The sequence below is a fragment of the Camelina sativa genome, chromosome 8, assembly GCF_000633955.1.
Source record: "Camelina sativa cultivar DH55 chromosome 8, Cs, whole genome shotgun sequence".
Lineage (NCBI taxonomy): Eukaryota > Viridiplantae > Streptophyta > Magnoliopsida > Brassicales > Brassicaceae > Camelina > Camelina sativa.
The window spans coordinates 1,303,443-1,316,203 of NC_025692.1; the positions used below are offsets into that span (position 1 = coordinate 1,303,443).

General features: G+C 37.5%; 3 protein-coding genes across 3 annotated transcripts; 1 reads left to right on the top strand and 2 right to left on the bottom strand.

Annotated features, from left to right (window-relative positions):
• Positions 1,770-4,208, top strand: LOC104705500. Its single transcript, XM_010421514.1, has 3 exons — positions 1,770-2,505; positions 2,804-2,967; positions 3,051-4,208. The coding sequence occupies exons 1-3, from the start codon at positions 1,881-1,883 to the stop codon at positions 4,116-4,118; spliced, it is 1,857 nt and encodes a 618-aa protein (XP_010419816.1). The 5' UTR covers positions 1,770-1,880; the 3' UTR covers positions 4,119-4,208.
• Positions 5,899-7,266, bottom strand: LOC104705501 (feruloyl CoA ortho-hydroxylase 1-like). Its single transcript, XM_010421515.2, has 2 exons — positions 6,720-7,266; positions 5,899-6,571 (listed from the first exon to the last, which is right to left on the bottom strand). The coding sequence occupies exons 1-2, from the start codon at positions 7,229-7,231 to the stop codon at positions 5,989-5,991; spliced, it is 1,095 nt and encodes a 364-aa protein (XP_010419817.1). The 5' UTR covers positions 7,232-7,266; the 3' UTR covers positions 5,899-5,988.
• LOC104705502 (protein DGS1, mitochondrial) lies at positions 8,306-12,642 on the bottom strand. The gene is made up of 14 exons (XM_010421516.2): positions 12,308-12,642; positions 11,949-12,075; positions 11,657-11,860; positions 11,426-11,563; positions 11,131-11,292; positions 10,825-11,019; positions 10,475-10,575; positions 10,151-10,240; positions 9,841-9,913; positions 9,734-9,762; positions 9,524-9,647; positions 9,260-9,370; positions 9,044-9,144; positions 8,306-8,719 (listed from the first exon to the last, which is right to left on the bottom strand). The coding sequence occupies exons 1-14, from the start codon at positions 12,544-12,546 to the stop codon at positions 8,599-8,601; spliced, it is 1,815 nt and encodes a 604-aa protein (XP_010419818.1). The 5' UTR covers positions 12,547-12,642; the 3' UTR covers positions 8,306-8,598.

The window sequence follows — 12,761 nt, forward strand, 5'->3', positions numbered from 1 at the left end:
ATATAGGTTTTTCTCATCTCACTGATTTTCTCACCGTAATCAGTGAAATGAGGAGAGGTCTTGATCAATTGAAATGGGTAACGATTGCTATCTCCAAGGATTTTGAGAGAAATAAAAAAGCAAGTGGTCCAATAACAACCTACTTATATTCGATAATGGATAGAAAATTGTATGTTCTTAATGTCTTCCTTTTCCCGAGATCCTCTGATACGGAGTGGCATAAGGAATTTTTGACGGTTTGGAGAGAGTTCGCTGGCGCTATTAGACAACTTCTTAAACATGGTATACAGCTACAAATTTCATGACCTTAAGCCTCTTTCAGGATATGAGAATCGGACAATATGAGAGATGAAGCACATTGCTTACATGAGGTTAGAGAGTGGGGAAAAAATGAATCCATCTACACGTTAAACTATTATGTTTGTCAAATTAATTAATATTTCTTAATTTTATATATTAATTCATTACTTAATGATATATTAATCAAATATATAATATCAATATCTATCGTGAAAATTGATTAGTTGTTGTGTTTATAATGATTTATGACTTAAGAAAAAAGATTAATAACAATTTTGAAAAGAATATATCAAAAATTAGGACATGTCTGAAAAGAAGAAAAAATATTGATATATATTAATGAATATTACAGAATTTCTTTTACAATGAGAAGTTATTATTGGTTTCTATCCAACAAAATGGGAAAGAGATCAAAGGTTTAAGTGGCAAAATAAAAAATATACATGGGGTCAAAGAGAAGAATATATCGGGGGTCATTGTGAATACTTTAAACTAAAACATCTAATTATTTTAGAAAACTTAACCTATTAAAATTTTTATAAATTTAATGGGGGCCAATTGACCCCTCCTTTCCTTGTATGCTCCGCCACTGCGTATAAATAATGTCGTAGTTACGACGATTATGCAAAATGTAAACAACGCATTGGATACCCTCGTTTGGATTTAATCATGACGCGACTTTGTAACCTTTTAAATATTCTTTATAAGTTCTTACATATGTGGTTGATCTACTGCCAATCAATACATCTCACCATGTTTCACGTTTGATCGGTTTGCTATTCGTATCATCATCTAAGCTTATCGATCGATGGAAATTTAATATTTATTTTACGTCAAATTTGTCGTCGCTTGCAAAACACTAAAACGTGATGTTTCAATTCACTTATTTTCAATGGAACAATCATAGTATTATGCTTACTACTCAAAACAAGTTAAAAAAAAAGCTTTAACTAATGATATAATAAACACCAGACGTGATAAACAATCTACGTTGATTAAGAAAAGTGTTAAATGGATCTGATTAAGAGGCAGGCAGCATAAAATGTAAAATTTCAGAAATTAGGATGGTGTGTGCAAAAGGATGAATGGCTTTTGTTTTGCAAAGCTTTTGTGGATCGGAATCTGATATCGACAATAATAAAATAAGGTATGAAGACTATAAAAAAGGAACAATGCACATGAACTACCTTTTGCTTCCCATGTGACATGCCAACAGCTCACCTGACTTCAATTCTAATTTTCTACTGGTGTAGTTTCTTCTTCGGTTTCAACTTCTACCTACAAATGTAGTATCTTACAGTAGATATCAAAACTTTAATGTCTAATTAAAAGTCTAACGATGTGAAAAAATAAAAAAGACTAATCGTCATCGTCATTCTTTTTACGTAATTAATTATTAGCATTATAATTTATATTTCATACATATTTTTATTTTTAATTAAACACTAATCGTCATCGTCATTCTTTTTTTTTCCGCATATGATGCCGAGTTTTTTTTTTTTTAATTTGATTTGCAAAACCTTCTTTAATGGTTTCTGTCTGAATCGGGAAGTAGAAGAAGAAAGCTAACACTGAGATCCATGGCGATGATGTTTACCCAACCCAAGAAAAACTTACTTCCTCTTCTTCTCTTTCTCTTCTGTATCTCCGTCATCATTCTCCTCGTTCTCGTCTCCGAGACCACTCACTCTTACCCCGGACGAGGAACGACTTCCCGACGAAATTACAATGGTGCCCCTCCTTTCACCTTCCTCATCAAAGTCCTCACCTACAACCGTCTCCACCCCCTCTCCCGCTGTCTCAGATCTCTCTCCGCCGCAGACTACGGCGTTTCCGGCGACAGGGGACAAATTCACCTCCACGTCTACATCGATCATTTCAACCTCTCGAGGAACGATACTCCTGTTGAAGATAACTTGAATAGCGCGAGGGAGATCCTAGGGTTTGTCGATAGATTCGACTGGAGATTTGGGGAAAAAGTTGTTCACTATCGGACTGATAACGCCGGGTTACAATCGCAGTGGCTTGAGGCTTGGTGGCCTAGCTCGGATCACGAATTCGCGTTTATAGTTGAAGATGATCTCGAGCTTTCTCCGCTTTACTACGGTTTTCTGGAACGCGTGATTCGTAATTACTACTATGATCCTTCCAATTTCAATCCTTCCGTCTATGGAGCTTCGCTTCAGAGACCAAGGTTCGTTCCAGGTACCATTTTCTAATTCTGAAAGTTGAGCAATGCAGGTCCTAGTGAACAAACTTACAAGGATTGAGATATATCCATTGTAGTTTCTAGTAATTGTAAATCTGGTGATACATTGTTCAAATAGAGAAAAAACGAAGTTGGTTGACACTACGTGAATCTTATATGTTCTTTGGATATGCAGTTTTTTAGATGATTGAGCTATGCAAGTTTAGATCAGTAAGAAGTAGGACTCATGTGTTTGTGGAGTTGTTCCTAGAACCGTCTGAAATAGTGACTGAATGATTGAGTGATCAACTGCAGGTAAACATGGAAAGAGAATACATATAGATCCCAAAACGAACCTTCTCTTATATCAGTTGGTGGGAACTTGGGGACAGCTTCTATTCCCAAGACCGTGGAAAGAGTTTAGACTATGGTTTGACGAGCACAAGGCGAATGGCAAGAAGCCTTTCCTTGATGGCATGGTAACTTTCTTCTTCGTGGATTTCATTGTTTAGAAAGTCCTGGTTGTATGGGGGGTCATTTATTATCTGGGATGTTTGCTCAGGTGTCAAATGGATGGTACAAGAGGCTGGGAGAACGAATATGGACACCTTGGTTCATAAAGTTTGTTCATTCTCGTGGCTATTTTAACATCTACACTAATTTTCCGAACGAGGGGGCTCTTAGTGTCTCTCATAGGGATTCTGGTGTTAACTATGCGAAAACCGCTGGGCCAGATTCACAGTTATTGAATAAAAGTTCAATCAGTTCTGATTCTTTGAAACTCCAACCCTTGAGCAACCTTAAGTGGTACGATTTTTGTTTCAGCGAAGTTGTTCCCGGTAGGGTTGTGAGAAACCTGAATGAACTTGGCACCATTCTTCCTTCTGTGCAGATTGAGAGAACCATAATTCTGATTAGTCTATATGAAGCAGACAAGGCGTTCATCAGGAACTTACTCTGCCATTTCGAGAAGCTTAATACTCAAAACCACATTTTTGTAGGCCCTAGCTCTGAGCTGTTCTATGATCTTTCAAGAAGGGGACATCCTGTGATTGATGCGGATATGTTTCTCGACAAGTTGATCAAAAGCAAAACTTCTTATCCAAACTCAGTGAAGGAGGCTCTGGGCAATGCTTACGTTGTTAAGAAATGCTTAGAACTCGGATACAGCACCTGGGTAGTTTCAAGTAATGCGCTTTTGGTGGATAAAGGTCCTATAATTGATAGAGTCAGCTCAGAGTATGACTTCTATACGGGGGAAAGCTCTGGAATTTTGATTGTTCAGTCTTCATCAGTCAGTCAAAAGTTATGGAGCAATGAGTTTCTACGCAGCATTACATCCTCACCAACTAAGAATCCAACTCCAAAACAAAGTATATATTTTATTCATCTAGTGAAGGAGCTAGTGGAGCAAAAGGGCAAGAGTATTAAGACTCTAGAGACGATGGGTGTTGCAGAGAATACCGTCACCAGCACAAACCAATCGTTGGGAGATGGCAAGGCGGTGCTGTATTGGTCACCTGAGGTCGGTTCCAATATCATTCGGACAAAGCTTGAAGAGTTGAACTTGTGGCTCATTGATGATGATCTCTCTTGCAAAACTGTGGTTTGTCATAGGTCATTACGTTAGCAACATATTGGTATTCCAACAATTCGTTATTTAGTTTTTGTTGAAAGTTATATATAGATGATGTAATAGCAGCAACCAGTTTTATATCAATACCAAGAATAGATTCTTTGTTACCCAACAGTTGGAGTTTAACCAACATGCCAATCTAAACGCATTGTCGAATGACTCTTTAGCGTAATGTTAATACTAGGAGTCATTGGTCCGCAAAAGTTCCAAGAACAGTGAAAAAGAAGGTACCAAACAAGATCACAAAATTCTATATAGTATCGTATTTGAACAGTAAGTGAATCAAATGTAAAAGAAAGTTAGGTGTTACAAACTGACAGACCTAAGAAATTGTTCCTTGTCAAAAAAAGACAATAAAAGCAGACTTAGGAAAAAGAATAATTCTTTAGTGTAGTCAAAGTGGCATAACGTTTCTGAACTTTTTCAGATGCTTCCTTGTCGTGATTGAGTTGATGATATGCCGGTCTAGGTCCCTAAAGACGCTAAGCGGCGGTATGCTAATCTGACTATGCAACAAGTTATTCCTCTGCCTCCAGACAATGTAAACCAAAGCGTGAACAATCAATAGACAAAGCATTTTGAGGAGAGGTAAGGTTTCTGATCTTTGTCCAATCCATCACTGAAGCCCAGCTGTTAAACATGGAGTTAGACAGTCCAAGCCTGTGGAAACTGGAGGTCCATAACACTTGGGTGTAAGGGCATTAGAACAGAGACAACAATTGGTCATATATACCATTTCTTTTGTTAAATGGTTTCAATTTGGCCATACCATTTAAAAAACTTATATTTCTATTTAGCATTATTATTGTTTGGGAAACTAATTAGCATGATTTATTAATCCTTACTTAATTTAACTTGTGGATGAACATGTATCACGACAGACCGTCATCCCCACTCTCACTTAGGAAAATATGACTTAATACCAACTCATGAACCTCGTCTCTCCACTCATAGTACCATATTGTAGGTTTGTTTTCTAATTTTCATTGCATTACAAACAAATATTCTATTTACTTTTAATTAATAAACTAGAGATAATATTATTCTTAAGCAAGTGCGTATCATATAGTACAATGATTAAAATCAGGTCAATCATTGTATATGGCTTTATGATTGGACGAACAAACAAAAAAACTCGATTTAGTGTGCATTAATAAATCATATTTTTCTGCTTTTCACTAATTTGTTTGGTCCTGATTGAAGACAAAACATGGTTGGGAGAATACATCAGCGTTCTAAAATCGGATCGAATTGTGAACCAATACGGTTCATGGGTCAACATGATCATCAGACCCTGTAAAACTAAAACATTGATTATAGTCCGGAACAATCATGAAAATTTAAAGGTACACATCGTTTAAAAAAAGAAAAAAAAATGGACTGTTCATTCTTAAGCATTATGTTTGGTATAAAAAATTTTCTCCTTAGTCACGATAAAACATAATGCATAAGAATGAAGAGTCCAAAAAATTTGGACAGTTCTTCTGCATGTGACATTCTGCATATGATCACTATCATCAATCAACTCATTGACCACCACACCATGTCCAACACTCACAAATATGTTTCACTTTAACGAAAAAAAAAAACGGCCACTCCACCACCAAAATGTATTCTTTTGTTTGTTTTCAACTTAGCTTTTTGACACGTACCGTAAATTTTCCATTATCATTCACTAATATAATTCCCCTCATAAATCAACAGTAAAAAAAATCCAATTCAATGAGCAAATTGATTCTTGATCAAGTGGACTATATTGTATATCTTTCTGAAAGGTTGCGTAAAATAAAACATATATATTAAAAAAAGGACTGAATTTAACATACAGAGATTATTTCTTTATTCGAATTTTGAGAAATATATATTATGGTAATTTGATCGACTCAATAGTCTTCTTTCCATCATGAGGTCTTTCAAAGAAACCCTTCAAGTAGTCAGAATACACAATCTTTCTATACCGAGCCATCTCATTGTTCTCTAACATCTCCGGTAACGGCTCAATTACTGAATCGTGAACCGGTCCACAAAAACCCGGAATGGAAACCCGGCTACAACATTTATTGACCACCACACAATGCTCCACGCTTCTGTACCTATCATTGGTCAATATTTGTAACACGTCTCCAATATTGACCACAATCGCTCCAGGCATTGGAGGAACATGAATCCATTTGTCCCCATCCTCGGTGGCTCTAGCGTACAGGCTGCCTAAGACACCGTCTTCTTGTAGAAGGAGAGTGAGAGTGTTGATGTCAGAGTGGCGACCTGTTCCTATGGCCAGGCTTGGCTCAGGACATTTTGGATAGTAGTTGAAGTTCATTCTCATAGTTCCCATTAGGGTTTCTTTATTGGACTCATCGATGATTGCGTTTAGATTGTTTATGAGTATGTTTAAGATCTTCTCGGTGATTGGTTTGATCTTCTTGAAATGGTCTATCACTTGTTCCCTATACAAAGTTACCAAAGTATTATATTTTTATACTGAAAATATCATATGTATTATATTTTAATTCTAACTTTATCCAAAAGAAAATGGATCAGAACCGAAACCGCATCAAACCATATTGTAAATGACGTTAGATTAACAATACTTACTTGCATACAAGTGGCCACGTGATAGCGAAGTTATGTTGTTGAGGAAGATACTCAAACTTGAGGAAATCTCTCCACTCCAAAACACTCTCTTTGTAAGGATTGAAACTTGTGGTCAACCAAGCTGTCTCCGACACCGAGCTCCCTCTCCAATACCTTCTTCTCTCCTCGACCGGCAACTCGAAAAATCCACGCGCTGCCGCAATTATACCCTTCAACTCCTCTGGAGCTATCCCGTGGTTCACTATCTGAAACAACCCCAGCGTCGTCGCTGCATGGCAGATCTCTCTAGCCACGTTCGGGTCATTCCAGTTGGACACGTCAATGACCGGGACTGGTGATCCCAGGAGGATCTTGTCGGAAGTGAAGCGTTCTTGAGGAGGTTGAATGTATGGAGAAGGAAGCGTGGTTAGGGTTAGAAAGTCCACGAGTCCTTTCACTCCGTTTCTTTGGTTCACCACGTAATCTCTCACTTCGATATCGTCTGAAGAAGCGGTGCGATCGGTCGGACTCATGTTTTTTTCTTCAATTTCTAGTTATAATAGTAAGCGAGTTTTAGTCATTGATAAAAAAATAGTACATGATGTGGATGCTATATATAGACATGAAAAATGTCACGTTAGAGGATTTTAAAAAAAAATGAAAATGTAATTCAACTACATGATTGGAGAAAAGATATTTAAAAAATAAAATTAAATAGTTTATCATACTCAAAAAAAATATTTCACTTAAAGGTAAAGGGAAGAGCATTTGTTTGTTTGTTATTTAATAGCTAATTAAGGAATCTATTATTCAATATTTAACAGTTGTCCTACATATAAAGCATGTGTTATCATTTCATACTTCAATCATGTATACAGTTGTCCTACATCTCAATTATTTATCCATCTGAGCATGAAAAAGGAAACTTAATTAACTCATATTCAATCACAAGAAAACAAAAGCTAAAGATATTGTGTTATGTGCCCAGGGTTTCACGGATGTCAACCACATCGATCTACGCCATTGGAATGGTCTTCCACCTTTCATCGTGTTTCAAGGCCGACAAGTAAGTAAACGCTTGTGTGTACATAGTACATGGTTATTTATGCAATATGAGTTGTAAGTTTGAGTTTAAAAAGGGAAAAAGCATATACTGTTTTGTTCCTACTGGATTGGTAACGTTGTATTTACAGAGAACTTATTTACGCATAGTAGAACCGTCGATATATGACTCAAGTATTCTACTTAAATAGATTTTATTCAGTGGCAAGAGAGCGAGTACGTACACAGTGAAGAAGATCAAGCAAGAACTTAGGCAGTACCTAGCGTCTTGGACAACTATATTACATTAGTTGCTCAGTTTCATAAGATTATAGATTTCACCACGGTTCACGATGTTTCCAACATTTTATGATCAACCTACGTCCCAAAAAGACATATCTCTCTAAATTGAGTTAAGTTAAACCCCGATCACAAACAAAATACCGTACTCATGGGGTATATGAAGTTAGACTTTCCTGTTTAGAGACTCATATAACTCTCTGGTTCCACCCGTCCCCACCAGCTATAGCCAAAATATTGCATTATTGGGTTTATCTTGGTTAGCATGGACAAAATATCTCATCCGGCTTCACCCGAGATGGAATGTGACAGAAAATGGTTAGAGAACATTGACGCTGGAGCACACAAGACCACAAACAGGTTTTGCGAAATCAAATTGCAACATGGCTTATGAATTTTAAAACTATCTTCTAAGATACAACTTAGTTTTACCATATTAAAAAAAAAAAACCTTTCGACTGGTACCAAAAACTATAAATTGGCCGTCAAGCAAGCAATTCTGGAGGAATGACTGAATAAAATTGGCAGTTGGTAAAGCAGATAAAGAATCCGAGATGAGTTATTGTCGCGTCAGAGTGGGAAGCAAGCAGTCATAAACCGTTACTAGTCGTTGTGTCACCGTTAGCTTGTAAGATGTTTGCTGCTGTGGCCTCCCTAACTCAATCAGATCTTGTTTCACTCTGTTTACAAAAAAACACATCAGTCAGTTCAGGCACACCCAAAGCGCACATACCCGAAACACATACAATTTTTAAGGCAGGCAAAGAAAGAGAACAACCATGAATACACGTTTTGTATCGCGAGACAATTATCACATACTGACTCAATAGTTCACATCAACCTAATATGCTAAGATCGTCACTCAGACAGGAAAATCGGGCAGAAAATAATTTTGCTTACAACCACTTTAATAGATAAAATACTTATGATTAACTTAAATGGCAGCCTCAGTTTGATAATTGTTGTTAGCTAAACATCTGATGGGATCAGAGTGAAAGACTTACAAATCCCACTCGTCGGTTGCTCTTGCAGGTTTCTCAACAACCCGATACAAACGTTCAAGGCTATATATTAGCAAACCAAATACGGTTTCTGCATCCTTGTCCTGTAACAGCATCAAGAAACGACCAGGAAGTTTTTCAAAAGGTTTCTTAATAGACCAATGCGTCGAATATAAATGATTAAGATACAGGGAAAAAGGAAAATAGTGGACATCTTACACGTCCTTGTTCAATGTAGCTATGATACTGCATAATTCTCTTTTCAATTTCAACGACAAGAAGTCTCCTGTGAATACGAGCAATTCTTCCTCGTCCTTGAGCTCTACTATCCTGTTCATACCAACAAAATCAAACTGAATAAAGATAACAAAGCTGCATCGACTGTACACAATGGACTCAAGAAGTCTTGAAACTATAAAAACTGGAGTACATATATGTATTTCTGTCACATTTGGTATTTGCTTGACTTATTACTCTCCTCACCTGTTTAAGCCATGTCCGAAGCACTGTGAGCATAACAATGCTGAGAAAGAATGCAGGTAATGCAGCCAGAATGGCAAAATTTATTTCATTTGCACGAAGTATCTGATCCAGTTCTAGCATCGCTCTGCAGGAGAAGATTATTCAGTTTTATACAAAATGAGTAAGAGATCTACTCCAGTTGACTGAGAGCTACTGGTTTAATGAACTTACGTTTCTATATCCAGTTTAAGCTTCTGCACCTGAAAGATACACAATTCTGATGTGATTAGAATCTCACAAACCGTGAACTACAGCTTCATGCCAAGAACTTAGATTACCTGAATAAGCAAGCCACGGGCAAGCTCTCCGCTAAGGAGGTTGTGAATAGGATGCACAAGTTCCTTTTCATACCTGCAATTAGAAGGTAAAACTCAATTACGTATTAGGAACTTTCACAGGAAATCATTTTACCAAGTCTAACGTGGGTAGAAATGAAAAAACGTCCATTGTTATATTTCATTACCCAAGATTGGAACTACTAACATATATTTGCATGCTTAGATCAATGCAAAATGTAACTGTTTTAAAATCCAATGCAATGACATGTTCGTTTAACTGCCCAACAAAGAGTAATGTTCAGAGTTGTACCGATTCATGACAACTTCGAGCATTTGCTGATCAGTTGCATTGTCTGGGACCTTTTCACGTGTAGACTGCTCGCAGAAATTCTTAAGCATTCTGCATACAAAAGAAAACTGTGAGCGCGAGCATTATCAATGCAGCTAATAAACAAGACGTACAATATAATTACTTGAAACCCCTAGGGATCCAAAAGAATGAGATCAATAACTCCATATGAATATAACAAGTGAATTGCTATGGCATAATGAAAAGGCGACGATTAACGCACATATATAATATCAAACAGTTGGTGCTACTGTAATAAGAATCAAAAAGGAAATGAAAATCAACCTATGCAGTGAGTCTTGCGTCAGCTGCACTTCTTCAGTTTCCATAACACCTTTGTGCCTTTTCCGGAATGTATCAAAAAGCTCATCTCGAATGGAAAGCAGCTGCGAGGATCACGAAACTAATTCAGAAACTCAAGGCTAGCACAATGTCCTGTAACAAACTAATAACTTGATCATTTTAACTTGTCACACTTTTATTTTGACTCAGACCAAACTGAGAGTCGCAATAACCTTCACTTTGTACCTTATTTGTTTCTTTTAGTAGAGTTTAATGCAACAAGTCATTTGTCGGAACAGGAAAAAAAAGGCACTGTTCTCATTTAGAAAAGAATAGCAAGGTCAAGAACAAACCGGTTGCTCAACATGATCACTGAAGAAGCTCATTGTTGCTTCTTTTGCATCATGAACCCAATTCTCGATGTCCGAACTTCCCATCAAACTACTATGACGTAGTAGCCATATAGAGAAAACAGAGAGCCCAACTGCACCACACGTATACCGGACCCAATACAGAGTCATCCTCCTTGGCTTTCGATGTTTCCCCACCTGTTTAAGAAGAAATGCAAGAAGGGAAACTCTCAGCGTAAATTTCAAATGAAAAGTGTTTGTCTTTACATGAATACTGGCCAATGATACATAAACAACAGACACACCTACCATAACTGATAAATATGAGTTAAGTTTTTCCAAATTCTTATGAAGCAGGTTGATTGCATCTGTAAGTTCACAATCAGTCCACTGGGATCCTTCTTCGTTAACTTCAGGCAGTTGATCAAATACAAGAGGCATCGGGTAACTTCCATCAACGGTAGAATCACTCTGCAAATAGGATGTAAGTCAGTAGATACGAGTAAGAGAAATCTAGAAACAGTAGACTCAGGATCATCACAGTAATAAATGGTCAGACAAATGAAGGTAGTGCCCAGAAAAGGTAAGAAATCAATTTGTTTACCTCACGCTCAGCATGCAAATGGCTGAAAGATCCCTCCAAGTTCGAAAACAATCCATTGATAACAGCCAACAACGATGGCAGTGACTTTTCTGGATTCTTCACAAGCTCCTCACCACGTTTATCCAATTCAACATAAAGCTAGAGAGTCCATTGAAAGTAGTGATATTTAGTACGTGCACATTTACAATGATGTTACTTATGTTAGAAAAGGAATTAAAATTTCATGGCAACCTGGGCAAGAAAAGAAGCGAGTGCAGATCTTAACTCCAGCAAGACCCGCATCCTATCCAACATGTGAGATGAAGACGACTGACAAAGATGCTGCATTGCAGGTTCCTCGCTGAGACTCTTGCTCACGAACTTCGTACTCTCGTTCAAAAAAGCTACCGGCCCTCTCTCAAAAATCATGAAATACGCCTTTCGAGCATTGGAACCCTGTGTTTAAATACGATCAAAAGAAAACCATTTAGATTGAAACATTTCACTAAAGAAGTACATCTCATGTAATGTTCTGTTAAATCACCTCAGCTCTAGATTGCCAAAAATCTAAACTTTTCTGGATATCATGCAAATTCGAGAGGACGTCAGCCATTATCTCCTCCAAAACACCATGAATCCTAGCTGTATCCGCCGAGGTATTGCTATTAATCCTGAAGATAAACCAAATGTATTAGCTTAAAAGTCAAAACAGTCTGCATACTGTCAAATCCCCAAAAAAAAAAAACAATTTTGTTCACCAGAGTATATAAATCAACAAACACGAAACTTCCAGTATCAGTTTAAAGCCACGACACGATCATCAAACAGTAGTAATGAAGGTCGAAGTCTACGCTAACTAAGAAAACTCTAGTAGAAGCTACGAATTGAGGAGATGAATCTTACGCAGACGAGCTTGGGAAATCGGAGGGTAGAGGAAGAGGAAAAGAGATATGCCGTTTCCTCGAAACAGTTTGGCGATAGAGATTGGAGATTTTGCCCAGAAAGATGGAATTAGAAGTAGGGTACAAGGAAGCAAGGCGATTCCAAATATAATTTGAATAAAAGGGAATTAGGTCTACGACGTTTGACGGCGCCGGCGCCGGCGACGGGGTTGACTCGTTAGCCGGTGGTTGAGAATCCATTGAAGTCGGGCTTTCAATTTTCTCAGTTCAAACTCTGGCCGGGTTGATGACCGGAGACGGAGTTGTGTGAGTGCCCCCTTGATGTCGGTAAAAGTGATTTAGGGCTTTGAAAATAAATTGAAATCCTTATTGGGCCGTTAATGGGCCTGTTTTAGCTACTAATTTTGGGCTCTTCAATTGCTAAGACCGCCTTAAGACTATTTATGTGGTTTTCA